This window comes from Erythrolamprus reginae, chromosome 1, assembly GCF_031021105.1.
Source record: "Erythrolamprus reginae isolate rEryReg1 chromosome 1, rEryReg1.hap1, whole genome shotgun sequence".
NCBI lineage: Eukaryota > Metazoa > Chordata > Lepidosauria > Squamata > Dipsadidae > Erythrolamprus > Erythrolamprus reginae.
In genome coordinates, this window is record NC_091950.1 from 282,231,834 (window position 1) to 282,246,395 (window position 14,562).

Consider the following 14,562-nt stretch of genomic DNA (forward strand, 5'->3'; position numbering starts at 1 on the left):
AACAAATTTTAATGCAATGGGGGAATATTTAAATAATGAATTAAAGGGGAGGGATAAAATGGCAGGAGCAAGCACCCAGTGGACTGTATTAAAAAAGGCCATCTTAAAAGCCACAAGACTTTATGTAAAGCAAGTAACTAAAGGTAAAAGGAAGAAGAAACCGCTATGGTTTAGCAATGATGTAAGGGCTATAGTCAATGAAAAAAAGGCTGCCTATAGGAGGTATAAAGAGTCTGGAAGTATAGCTGATAGAGAGGTGTATAAAATGAGACAGAAGGAGGCGAAACAGATAATATATGCTGCTAAAGCCTCAAAAGAGGAAGAAATAGCAAAATCTGTAAAGAAGGGGGATAAAACCTTCTTCAGATATATTAGTGATAGGAAGAAGAAAAACTGCAGCATCACAAAGCTTAGTACCGGGAATAATACATGCATTAATGGGAATAAGGAGATCGCTGACCATTTCAATAGCTACTTCTGTTCAGTTTTCTCAAAGGACACCTTACAAAATAATACTATAGAGGGATATAGCATTGCTTCCAGCTGTACGGATTCAGCTCCAGTGATCTTAGAAGCCGATGTCTTAGAAGAACTTGAAAGATTAAAGATAAATAAGGCAATGGGTCCAGATGGCATCCATCCCAGAGTTCTTAAAGAACTCAGATCTGTCATTGCTACCCCCCTGACTGATTTGTTTAACCAATCCCTGTTAACAGGAGATGTTCCTGAGGATTGGAGAATGGCCAGTGTTGTGCCTATCCACAAGAAGGGCAGTAGAGAAGAAGCTGGAAACTACAGGCCAGTTAGCTTGACATCAGTTGTAGTTAAAATGATGGAGACTCTACTCAAAAAGAGGATAAATCAGCATCTAAAAAACAATAACTTATTGGACCCAAATCAGCATGGCTTTACTGAAGGCAAATCATGTCAGACTAATCTCATTGAGTTCTTTGACTATGTCACAAAGGTGTTGGATCAAGGTGGTGCCGTGGATATTGCCTACCTGGACTTCAGCAAAGCCTTTGATACGGTTCCACATAAAGAGCTGATAGATAAATTAGTGAAGATTGGACTTAATCCCTGGATAGTTCAGTGGATTTCAAGCTGGCTGAAGCATAGACATCAGAGAGTTATTGTTAATGGCGAGTATTCTGAGCAGAGACAGGTTACAAGCGGTGTGCCACAAGGGTCTGTTCTGGGTCCTATTCTTTTTAATATGTTTGTGAGTGACATAGGGGAAGGTTTGGTAGGGAAGGTTTGCCTATTTGCCGATGACTCTAAAGTGTGCAATAGGGTTGATATTCCTGGAGGGGTCTGTAATATGGTAAATGATTTAGCGTTACTAGATAAATGGTCAAAGCAATGGAAACTGCAGTTTAATGTTTCCAAATGTAAAATAATGCACTTGGGGAAAAGGAATCCTAAATCTGAGTATTGCATCGGCAGTTCTGTGTTAGCAAAAACTTCAGAAGAGAAGGATTTAGGGGTAGTGATTTCTGACAGTCTCAAAATGGGTGAGCAGTGTGGTCGGGCAGTAGGAAAGGCAAGTAGGATGCTTGGCTGCATAGCTAGAGGTATAACAAGCAGGAAGAGGGAGATTGTGATCCCCTTATATAGAGCGCTGGTGAGACCACATTTGGAGTACTGTGTTCAGTTCTGGAGACCTCACCTACAAAAAGATATTGACAAAATTGAACGGGTCCAAAGACGGGCTACAAGAATGGTGGAAGGTCTGAAGTATAAAACGTATCAGGAAAGACTCAATGAACTCAATCTGTATAGTCTGGAAGACAGAAGGAAAAGGGGGGACATGATCGAAACATTTAAATATGTTAAAGGGTTAAATAGGGTTCAGGAGGGAAGTGTTTTTAACAGGAAAGTGAACACAAGAACAAGGGGACACAATCTGAAGTTAGTTGGGGGAAAGATCAAAGGCAACATGAGAAAGTATTATTTTACTGAAAGAGTAGTAGATCCTTGGAACAAACTTCCAGCAGACGTGGTTGGTAAATCCACAGTAACCGAATTTAAACATGCCTGGGATAAACATATATCCATTGTAAGATAAAATACAGGAAATAGTAAAAGGGCAGACTAGATGGACCATGGGGTCTTTTTCTGCCGTCAGTCTTCTATGTTTCTATGTTTCTATGTTTCTAATGTTAAAATAAATAACAGTGGTGAAATGGGGCAACCTTGTCTAACTCCTCCTTGTATTTCAAACTTTTCTGTTTGGTCATTGTTAAGAATGATTTTGGCTGTTTGTGTAGAATATATAGCATCAATTATATTGAAAATTTTAATTCCAAAATTCATTTTATTAAGTTGTAGTTTCATAAAGGACCAGTCAACATTATCAAATGCTTTTTTGCATCTAAGAATATTAATGCCATTTGTTTTTCTGTATGTTGTTCATAATATTCTAATGTGTTTATAATTGTCCTCAAATTATTTTTAATCTGCAAGTGAGTTAAAATAAACTTAAAATTTTTTATTCCCTATAGTTTAATAAATCCAAAAATAGAAAAGGAAAGTAGGGAGAAAAAGAAAAAAATCTTATGCTGATTCAAGGTAAATCCAAATAAATCCAGGTATAGATCCAATTATATTAAAATGTGTCTAGTCCTTTGTCTGCTCTTAATCCTTTAGTCCTTTGTCTTCTTAAAATGTTAAGTCTCCATCTTGTATAACTGTTTTCCTGTTGTTACTGTAGCTACTGTTGATACATAAATTCACACAGAAATCCACACAAAAGGAAGGATAGCTACAGTTTTAATCTTCAATTTCAATTTCCAAGTAGAGTTCTATCCAATCTTTATCCCCTCGGATCCACTAAATTTAGTTGAACTTTCCAGGAATAAAGTCAGGAGAAAAAGTTTTTAGAATGCTCTAATGTAGTTGTGGTAATTTAAAAGTGAAAGCTGTTCCAGTTTTTTTTCCTTTCTTCTATGCAAACCGGCAAGTTATTTTAACTTTTTTCTTCACCTTAATTAATCATATGAATTGTTCTGTTTTTAATTAATTGTGTAAATAATAGTCTCTTTACCTTCTTTTTCTTCTTTGTCGGTCTTTGTCAGTCGGACTTCTTTGTCTTTTTTTCCCTGCTTCCTCTTTTGACGGAGGTGCCGCTATGGCCAGGCGCCGGGCATTCGGAGCCCGGGTCTTTGTCCCTGGCGCTGCGGGGCAATCCTACACCTTGGGGCATCGGCGGGTGCCCCCCAGATGTTCAGAAGCCCCCTTTTCTTGATCTTCGGGTCCGATCGGATCGCTGCTGACGTGACCGCCAGCACAAAACAGAGGTCCGGGGATGGAGCTTTGTCCCCAGCCTGCCAGCGCGGCTCAGCTGCCATCCAGAAGTTTAGAGTTGAGGAAGAATAAGTGAAGTGTTAAAGAGAGATCTGCATTGTTTGAACTTTATTAGTTTAAATATTGTTTGCTATCAGGTCAGTATTGAATTTTAGGGACCACATAGGATAATTTCTCTTCAGCTTGGTCAGGATAATTTATCTTCAGCTTAGTCCTTCAAATCTTCCAAACAGTGCACTAAATTCATCCACCATGCTGCTGATTGTCATCATTCTCTCCTTCCTTTCATTTTCCTCAGCATTATGGATTTCTCAATGGAATTTGAACTTCTCATATCCAAAATATGATAATACAAGTCATTTGTACCTGGCTGTATAAAAGAAAAGGTATGTTCATGAGTCATGGATAGATTTTTGTTCACTACTTGATACTAAGGTAATTTACATTTAGTATTTGGATGGGAAACTGGAGGAACATCAGGATATCTCAAAGCTGTAGACCAGATAACTTTGTAAAGAATCATTGTAAAAGATCATTTTTTGCAAAACAACATTTGTAAAGTACCATTGTGAAAAAAGACAATGACACACAGCTGTATTTTTGTTTACACCTTGACATTTAACGATATCAAGAGGTTGCTGGACACATTTTTTTAGAGTCTCACAATTCTATTTTTCAGAAGAGATGAAAAGCATAAGATATTTATTCTATTAGCAATGCTTCTCTGAAGCCAATATTTTTTTAAAAAAATACTTAAATTGTTAGACCAGGTTGTTCCATCCCAGGTTACCATCAGCATTATTCTATGCACACAGCAGAAATATGTTGTTGTATGATATACCACAGTCATTTGTACAGTGACCCTTACATGGGTAATCCCTTTGGTATTGTCCCACTGGGCAGGACTACATCCAGCTTCAAACCAGGAGGAATCTAAGAATCACAGAAACTGAGTCCTTAATCAATGGGTCCCATTATGGAGAAAAAAAGAATAACATTTTCAACATTGTATAAACATCAGTCTCATCTAAGTTCCTCCCAGAAACTAAGGGAGGCAATCCAAGCCAATTAATCCAAGGATCTATCTGTTTAATAGCCCTTCATAAATCTGAGGAGCTGATACCAAGCACACACATCTTGAGTTCTTGATAGCCAAGAAGCATTGTTGTGAAAACAATCCTCTGCGTATTTTTTGACATGCTATATGCAGCGGGGGAAAGCAGTTTGTGCATCTTTACCAAAACTAAGAACAAATCAGTGTACCAGTATATGACTTTGAAAATTCAATGCAAAGAGCAATATATTTCTTAATGTAGAGAGACCAGAAAATATAATTCAGTAGTCAACATGCTTGCTTAAAAGTTGGCATCATTCTTCAGAAGTGGCTTACCTTTTCTCCATTCTAAGGTTGAAAGAGACTGATTGGTCCAAGGTCATTCAGCTGGCTTTGTGCCTCAGTTGGGACTGGCAGTCTCCTGGTTGATAGCCAGGTGCCTTAACCACTACCCCATATTGACTCTACACATATGTGCTCACAGATTAGAATATAAATTCTCGAATCACGGATAACTGATAATTGCAATCAATATTTTTAAGTGTTATTTTGTTTTTTCCTAGCATTTGATACTGACTTTTTAAAATGAAGTTAATAGCAACCATGTGTGATCCAGTTTAGCAGATATTAATTAAGCCTTTTTGGGGGGAAGAGGAGGGAAATTGATCTGTTTTGGAGGGTAGAGGGAAATGAATTAAATCTTTTTGGAAGAGATTTTTAGAGGAAAGTGCTCTTTTGTACCCTCTGGAGGGTCTAAAATCTGGGGAGTTTGGCTACCATGCAAGGATGCAGCAACAAAGATTACTTGATGTCTGGGGCATGGAATGAGTCACTATTTGTTCACAAAAATGTAAAGTCAGAGATTCCAGTTCTTTAGCTGGTGTTAGCCTTTGTATGTACCGAGCTCTTCCCAAGAACCTACACTGTTGTAATATATCGGTGCAGTATATGTGCAAAATCCAGTTTAGCCTTTTATTATTCACAGATGAAAATTTTGTCAATGTGCAGATTTTCCAAGTGCTGTCCAAGAAACCAATCACTGGTTTTTATATTATCTTTCAGTTTTGAATTTCAGATTTTGATAGTTTGTGATGTTCCCCAGTTCTTTGTCTTTTATTCGTCTATCCCCTGGTATTGCCACATCAGTTATCCACACTTTCTTCTTTTTAAATTATATCTGGTGTTATGAGTCAAGATGTTATTAGTCTATTTTTCAGAAATCCAACAGTATTTTTACTTGCTTCTTGCATGAGCTTAGTATATGATTTACTGTTTCTTATACTTCTTTGCACAATCTGCATTTTGAATCATTTGATTGGCTTTTTTTAAATTCTGCCTTAATTGCCTTAATTTGAATAGCTTGCTCTTGGGCAGCCAAAATCAAGCCTTCCCCTTTTTAATGCTCTAGTCTAGTTGTAAGCAAATGCCAAGTTTTATCTTTATCAACTTACCCCTCAATCTTTTGTAGAAATTGACTTGCCAGTATTCCATTTGTATTTTTATTATATTATTTTGGTATAAATGTATAAGAAATAAAAAAATGAATCAATTCCAATGTTTAACTTGCAAATGTTTTTCAGCTTTTTTTTTTTACAGAATCATCCAATACCATTTTTTTTAAAAAAATTGTTTGACTTGAAGTAAACTTCTACCTTTATTTCTATGAGGTAGGTATATTAATATTAATATGGGAATTATTGAAAAGTGAATCAAGTGTGCTGATATCTCACCGTAGGTTTATGTATGATCTCTTCTGGAGGTTTCATATAGAGGTAGATAGCATGGAGAAGAGAATGGTTAAGATATTTCTTTAGTATGGAATAACACTGGATAATCAAAATGGTCTGGACTTAGCTGGAATGTCTAATTGGGCTAGCCTCTGCAGCTCTGGAGTTACCGTGAGTTTGAGCGGAATTATGCTTTTGCACCCGTGCAGGTAGCAAAATCCTGCACGGAGACACAGGTGCACCTGTGTTCTGCACATGGGCACAGAAGCATAATTCTGCTTGAACTCATGGTACGTCTAGATCCATGGAGGCGAGCCCAATTAGGCGTTCCGGCTAGCAGCCCAACCCTGTCTGGACTGTGATCTTACCACAAGAAATAATCTGCAGTGGAAGAATAATGGCTCTCCTGCATCTGGGGGCTTACCATCTTTGTTCTTGAATGGATTTGTACTGCCCAGAAGAACCTGATGTGTAATCTGGAGTGTACTCATGTACTAATCATGTACTCACAACTCCTGCTGGAGAAGATGGCAATCATGGCTAAGAGAGCCTTTGTTCAATTTCATGTTGCGTGCCAGTTATATCCTTCTCAGAAGAAGCCCATCTTTCAGTGCTTCACGCCCTCGACATAATTGGAATACGCTCTACATGGGGCAATCCTGGAGAGTATCTGGGGTTGTGCATGTAACATCTCTGCTGCATGAACTGCATTAATTGCCAGTTACAGTGTTATTACCTTTATGACACGGGCCTAGGTTATCTGAGGAACCATCTTGTTCCAATTACATTGAACCATCCCATCTAGTCAATTACACTGACCCGCCTCTAGGTGGGATGAATCAATGTAATTGGGACAAGATGTTTCCCAATATGATTGGGACAATTCAATTTAATTCAATTCAAACCTTTATTGTCAGAGTATAATATGTAGTACAATGAGATTGACTGAGCCTCCCTTTGTACACCCTCCCCAACATAATATAATTCACAGTGAAAGAGAAAAAAAAAAAAAATCCCTAGCCCAGTGAATCCTACTAAGAAAGACTCAGTCCTATTGCACCATGTGAACTTATTGCAGGTTGCGCCAGCCCTGCAGGTCAATCGTACTATGTTATAGAAATATTTTTCATTCAGGGGTCTGATAGCCCAACTGTTCTTCAGTCTATTTGTACGGCTGCCTATGCTTCTATATCTCCTTCCAGATGGTAGGAGAATAAAGAAGGGCTGACCAGGGTATGTGTTGTCCCTGAGGATTTTCCTAACTCTTCTAAGGCAGTGAGCCCTAGCAACGTCATCTATTGGTATCAGGGGACAGCCCATGATATTTTGTGCTGTGTTCACCACCCTCCGTAATGTCTTTCTATCTGTGGCTGTCAATTGGCATGGGAATCTAGGAATAATTTGCAACCCTGGGGGAGGTGATTGGTCAGTGGAGTGCATTCCCTCTGACTCTAACATTTTTATCCTCTTAATTTTTAAGTTAATTTTTAATTGTTTTTATTTATAAACCAAACTGTCACTCAGGTGAGATGGGCAGTGTAGAAATTTGATAATTAATCTAGGTTATTTAAATCAATAATGCAATCCTGATCCCATCTTCCAAAATTACTACATTACTTTGGGCTAGCTGTTATGCATCTCTTATCAACCTCTGTAGCAATTAATAATTACTCTATTTACTTCTCCAATGCTATACAGATTAACCATGCCCTGCTTTCATTTAGATTGTCCATGGTCCAAATACATGGATTTATGTAAGATCAGAAGTACTGTATGTAAAGGTGGCATTTGTCCGATGACATTGCACCCACCCCCCTTCCTTCCTTCCTTCCTTCCTTCCATTTCTATGCCGCCCAATCCCAATTTGCAGTTTGTTGTGGATGTTGCTATGTGTAACTAGTTTATGGCTTGATATACAGTGTGAATCCAGTTGGGTTCATTTAATTGGGTTCACATGGGTAATTTAGTCATGGGAATATGTTTTTTGAAAGTACACCATATATTTCCAAGTAAAGTTTATATAACAAAGCAAATGGGGTCACCGCCTAAGTGTAAGATCTGCACCGACATACACACATTGTGTCAATGCGAATCTACACATTGCAGTAACCCAAACGCAATTCACCGAATTGACCGAGCCACGACTGCTTTTCAGCAGGATCCCCGTTTTCCTAAGAGTTTGACATCTTTTGCACGAAAAGCACATGCTCCACTGGGGAAAGATTCGCTCTTTTCTTTGTATTTGAAAGACTCTTTCCCATTCAGGGTATAATTAAATCAACCACCTTTTTTGGGTGCTTTTAACACCAAGACAATATGTGAAGATCAATTTTGCCTTCCCTTTATAGAGTGATTGGATGGCTCACATGGTTGCTAACCAAGGTACGAACATTGGAGTATCACGCTAGCTTTTTCAATATTCAATTCCATATTCACTAATTGCTAGCTGTAGTTCAAATCTCACCACCGGCTCAAGGTTGACTCAGCTTCAGGTCCTTCCGATGTGGGTAAAATAAGGATCCAGATTGTTGTGGGCAATATGCTGGTTCTGTAAATCGCTTAGAAAGGGCTGTAAAAGCACAATGAAGTCTAAATGCTATTGCTATACTCTCCCGGCAAAGGAAAGCATGCCGTCTATACTTGAAGATATTTGGACTTCAATTCCCAGAATTCCCCAGCCAGCAAATGGGAAACACTGGTCTACAGGATCCTATACTGGTACTGTACAGTCATTATCTATCAAACTAGAACCCGAAGTGTAAATCTACAACAGATTCTTCTGACCCTATAAGATACTCCGCCCAAAACACCCTCCATCTGGGTTTTCCCCGCATCGGCGTATCAACGCTCTCCCTCTGCGCACGCGTAAAGCAAGCCCAGCCTCGCTCTTTCTTAGAGGAAGGCTCCGTTCCTTGAAAAAAAAAAACCAAACCAAACCCAGGGAGCGCCCCAGTTGGCAGGGCTCCGATTGGTCTGTTTACCCATCGGTGCCGCTACCAATGAGAGGACCAGGCGCGGGACCCCGCCTCCCCCGCAACGTGCTCGCGCTAGCCCCCGAGACGAGACCGGACCCCCCGCGGTGGTCGAGATGGCGCTCGCCGGTCTTGGCTTTCGGAGAGCGGCGGTCTCCGCTCTTCGGCTCCGTCTCGTGACGGGGTCTCCACCCCGCAGGCGCGCGGCCCATTTCGCTTTCCAGCCGGACCCAGAGCCCACCCAATATGGTGAGCGCTTTAATCCACTCCCCGGGTCCGGGCTATACCGTCATAGGGAGCAGACGCCGCTTCCTTTGCTTTCCGTCCTCTTTGCGAGCCTGTCCCTTGCCGGGTGGAGGGGAAGCGAATCAGTGGGAGGGAGGCCGCCCCCCCCCCCCGCTTTGCTGCGGCTAGTCCAGCTGGCACAGATGGTGGGATGGGGAAAGTGGCATCACTGCAAAGGGGAGGCTGGGTTTTTCGAAAGCCTTTGGGGCGCAATAGGCTAAGCTAGGGTCTTATGAAAAGGGCGACCCCGCGGTGTGTTGCTCTGCCTGTAAAAAGGCCTGAATAATAATAATAATAATAATAATAATAATAATAATAATAATAATAATAATAATAATAATAATAATAATAATAATAATAATAATAAATTCCACATGCCATTTTTCTAGTTTATTTGCAAGTTCAAAATTTGTTTTTTATAGATCATTTTCATTTCCACCTGTCTCATTCTTACTACAGATAGTTCCTTCTGAAAAAGCTTAATTTGTTGAGTAATAATAATAACAACAGCAACAACAATAACAACAACAGAGTTGGAAGGGACCTTGGAGGTCTTCTAGTCTAACCCCCTGCTTGGGCAGGAAACCCTACACTACTTCTGACAGATGGTTATCCAACATCTACTTTAAAACTTCCAGTGTTGGGGCATTCACAACTTCTGGAGGCAAGCTGTTCCACTGATCAACTGTTCTGGCTGTCAGGAAATTTTTCGTATGTCTTGCTTCGCGCGCATGTGCAGAAGCAAAATCTCATGAGGGGATGCACACGTGAAACTTCCTCCTGCCTTGCAGCCTAAAACAAAGTTTCTACCACCTGCTTAGATGGAGCCACTGATTTGATGTAGTACAAATGAGCTCTGATTGTTTAGGTCAGTGTTTCCCAACCTTGGCAACTTGAAGTCCAAATATCTTCAAGTTGCCAAGGTTGGGAAACACTGGTTTAGGTAAATTGTGTGGGAGGACGATACACCAAAGCCGATGGCAATTTACCACAGGTCTGGATTGGGGTGGATTGCTATTACTTCCACTACTGGGACTCTGCGCACGCAGCTTCAGTTGTCTGGTGTGTGTCCATACACGTGCGCCAGCGTGTTTTGCACACGCGCAGAAAGCAAAAAATATGCTATCATCTCACAAGGGGATGTGCGTGTGTGTGAGATTTTGGTGATTTTTGTGCTGCTGCATATGTGTCAAAGCAAAAAATCTCCAAAATCTTGTGTGTGTATCCCTTCATGATATTTTGCTTCTACACATGCGCACGAAGCAAGAAATATGAAAAATTGAAGAAAAAAGATGGTGGCGCCTATAGGGCTGCCATTGGTGCAGTCACATGCAAATAATTCAACCTGGAGGCTGCTACCGGGGCGCAGTCCCTTACTGCACCAGTGGCAAACCACTACTGGCTTGGATATGATGCAGATTGTCCCTTATCCTCATTTAAAATAAAGAGATAGATAGATAAAGGACTTCTGTGAAGAATTTTATAGACGAAATTGTAGAAGAGTGCAGGTAGTAGTCCTCAACGACCACTAGTTTACATTGTTAAATAAGAAATGACTTTAGTGCGTTTTGCTCCATCTGATGATTTTTCTTACCACAGTTATTAAGTGAGCCACTGCAGCTGTTAAATTAGCAATAGGGTTTTTAAGTGAATCGGGTTTCCTCATTAACTTTGCTTGTCAAAAGGGGATCATGTTGACTCATTGTCAAGCATCCAAATGTAAATCACGTGATCGTGGGGAATGTCACAACGGTCGTTAAGTGTGAAAAACCTGTCATAAGTCACTTTTTAAAATTGATGTTGTAACTGCAAACGGTCACGAAATGAACTGTTGGAAATAGAGGACTACCTGTAGATGCACTTTCTCATACATAGCCAAAGCCCGGCATTTCTGCAGAGTGTTGCAGTGTTTGCCTTTGTAAATACAAATAGCTACACTCTTGTGCTGTTCTATCTTCATTTTCTCTGGTCATCATTTATTTATTTATTTATTTATTTATTTATTTATTATTTAGATTTATATGCTGCCCCTCTCCAAAGACTCGGGGCGGCTCACAACAGAGTAAAACAAATCATAAATAATCCGAATAAATTTAAAACATTTAAAGATTTAAAAACAAACCCCATATACTAACAGACACACACACAAGCATACCACGTATAAATTAAACATGCCCAGGGGGAGATGTTTCAATTCCCCCATGCCTGACGGCAAAGCTCATGTTTCATTTTGACAAAAGATCTGCCCTTCACTGTCCCTTCGAATAAGAAAGAGCATGAGTGATATTGAAAAGCCCACTTTAGGTAGGAGTGAAAGTAATATCTTGTGCCAGGCCTATGTATGATAAGTGCTAATTGAGGTCACCTTTAAAAGGTCGTAATTCCTGTTATGGGACTTTATTTATTCCTGGTCCCTCCATGCTAAAACTACAGAGGGCTGCTTAGTTTTGAGCAAATTCCCCTTCATCTCCTAACTAAAGTATAAATCACAACTTTAACCAGTTTTGTTGTGCTAACTAAGCCATAGAAATGAGAATTCCACGATCTCAGAAAAATTAAAGAATTAAAACCTAATTTTAATAGAATTTTGTGAACGTGGGCAGCCAATGAACCCGCAAGATCTTTTAACAAATGTCTTAAAAAATTAATTTGGGAGAACTTTTATTTACTGGCTAACCAACCAAGGAGATTATTTTTGTGGATTTCCCCTCCTATTCCCTCAAATTGTTATTCATTGTTGAACAAACACAATCACTGAATACATACATTAGTGATACCTACATTGGAAAACAGATGGAAATATTGGATTCTGACAATTCTTAAAGTATTCCAAATGAATTTGATGTTTTATGTGATGCTATTTAGCAATTTATATGGTGATATTTAGCAATCAGTTCAATAGTTGGCTTGTTTAACCAAATCTCTTCACAGGCCAGACACAAAAAATGAACCTTTTCCAGTCTATAACAAGTGCCTTGGATAATGCCTTATCTAGAGATCCAACTGCAGGTAAATTGTTATGCTTTGCTGTTTAAAAGAGTTTTTTACTTAGAACCTCTTCAATTGAAGATATTAATTACTACACAATTCACTCACTACTGCACAAGGCAAGCACAATTATGTTATTTTGAAGATGCTTAATCAGCATATTTTCTCGCTCGTATCATTTTTGGATGGCAAACGAATTCTATTTAGGCATTGAATTTGCTCCTAAGTAAAATTTCTGTTTGAAATGTAAAGTTTACATCAGTGTTGAATGCTGCTTAATTTATATAATTTTATTTGCTGGAAAAAAAATGAAGATGGCTGATGTAAACTTTGTTGCTAAAAATTAGAAAATGAAGTAATTTGAAAAAGTACAGTTTCTGTTGGAAACACATTTCTTTCATGGTTTGTGTTAATTGGCTAGTCCCTTTTATTTCCAGTACTGCTTATGAAAGCTCTTGGTTTTTATCACTTATCAAATTAAAGAAAAGCATGCACAACAGTTAGCAAAAAAGTTCGATGAAAGTTCGATGAAGGTAGCTTAACAATTTTTACAATTCAGTTTTCTTTCTGAACAATAATTTCCTTGATTTCTAATACACACAGTAATATTTGGTGAAGATGTATCCTTTGGTGGAGTTTTCAGATGTACCGTTGGCTTGAGAGATAAATTTGGTAAGTTCACAATTTAATAATTCCTCATATAGCACATTGCATTATTATTTTCATAAAACTGTTTTTCATTTTGATAAAGGCCTCAGTATTGTGTAATAAACATAATTAGCAATAATTAATAATTGTGATCATCGGTTAAAACTGTAATTTTATATACGATAACTTTATTATATAAGCAGTTACAGGAATGGCTGGCATGAATTATGGAAAATGTTCTTGCAAATTTTGTTTCTTTATTTTATTAATTGGATTTACAGTATATGCCACCCCTCTCCGAAGACTCGTGGCGGCTTACAACATGTAGGAAACAATTTACATCCTAAATCCAATTAATTTAATTTTAATTAATTAAAATTGATAATCTAAAAAACCTAAGAACTAATTAAAATATTCTCATACCCATTCAGTGAACAAGCTCACAGTACATTCGTCGGCTGGGTGATAGCATCTAATGACCCCAGGCCTGGCAGCATAAAAGACTCTTCAGACTCTTACGAAAGGTGGGGAGGATAAAGGCAATACGAATCTCGTTGATTCCAGAGGGCTGGGCCCCCCACAGAGAATGCTCTTCCCCTAGATCCTGCCAAACAACATTGTCTAGTTCAGTGATTTTCAACCTTTTTTGAGCCACGGCACATTTTTTACATTTACAAAGTCTTGGGGCACACCACCAACCAAAATGACACTCTAACACAGTACATATTATACACCGTCAGAATAGACATAACCAGCTGAGGGTGAGGCTTCATCTAGTGGTGACAACATTTACCTCTAGTCCTGACCAGGATTAGAAATCGGGACCATGGGGAGGAGTAGCAGCTTCAACTACTCACCGTGGCCACACAATGACAAGTGCATGGCAGCCCGACGGGGACCTTCCTGGGTGTGGATGAGAGGCGGCCTGCTATTGGTTCATCGCTAGTGGTCAGAATGAATCCTAGAAGGTGATTGGTCAGTGAGCGTTCCCTGTGCCTCCACTCTTCCTGTCGCTGACAGCTGGAGGGATTGTGAGGGGAATGTTTATGTTCGGATGGAGGCGGCTGGCGGGGGGCCGGATAAATGGCCTCTGTGAACCGTATCTGGCAAGCAGGCCGTAGTTTGGGGACCCATGTTTAATTTCCCCACGGCACACCTGACCATATCCCACGGCACACTAGTGTGCCATGGCACACTGGTTGAAAAACACTGGTCTAGTTCACAGGACCTGGAGAAGGCCAGGTCTGTGGGACCTAATCGATCGCTGGGATCCATGTGGCAGAAGGCAAGTATTCTGGTCCGATGCCATGCAGGGTTTTGTGGGTCATAAGCAACACTTTGAATTGCGTCCAGAAACCAATTGGCAGTCAGTGCAGACTGCAGAGAGTTGGAGAGACATGAGCATGCCATGCCTGCGTTCTGGACAATTTGCAGTTTCTGAACACTCTTCAAAGGTAGCCCCATGATACTATTTTGCTATGCAGAATCACTATCAATGGTATATATACAGTCATACCTCGTCTTACGAACCTAATTGGTTCCAGGGGGAGGTTCGTAAGACGAAAGGTTCGTAAGACGAAAC

The 14,562-nt window shown here is 39.7% G+C and overlaps 1 protein-coding gene across 1 annotated transcript in view; it reads left to right on the forward strand.

Moving 5' to 3' along the window:
- Window positions 1-8,941: 8,941 nt before the first annotated feature.
- The window catches only part of BCKDHB (branched chain keto acid dehydrogenase E1 subunit beta), a 57,882-nt gene continuing 52,261 nt past the window's right edge, over window positions 8,942-14,562 (forward strand). The window contains exons 1-3 of the mRNA XM_070733100.1: window positions 8,942-9,308; window positions 12,276-12,353; window positions 12,936-13,004. Of these exons, the coding sequence (XP_070589201.1) occupies window positions 9,176-9,308; window positions 12,276-12,353; window positions 12,936-13,004 (280 nt within the window). The 5' untranslated portion in view covers window positions 8,942-9,175. The remainder of the gene's footprint in view (window positions 9,309-12,275; window positions 12,354-12,935; window positions 13,005-14,562) is intronic.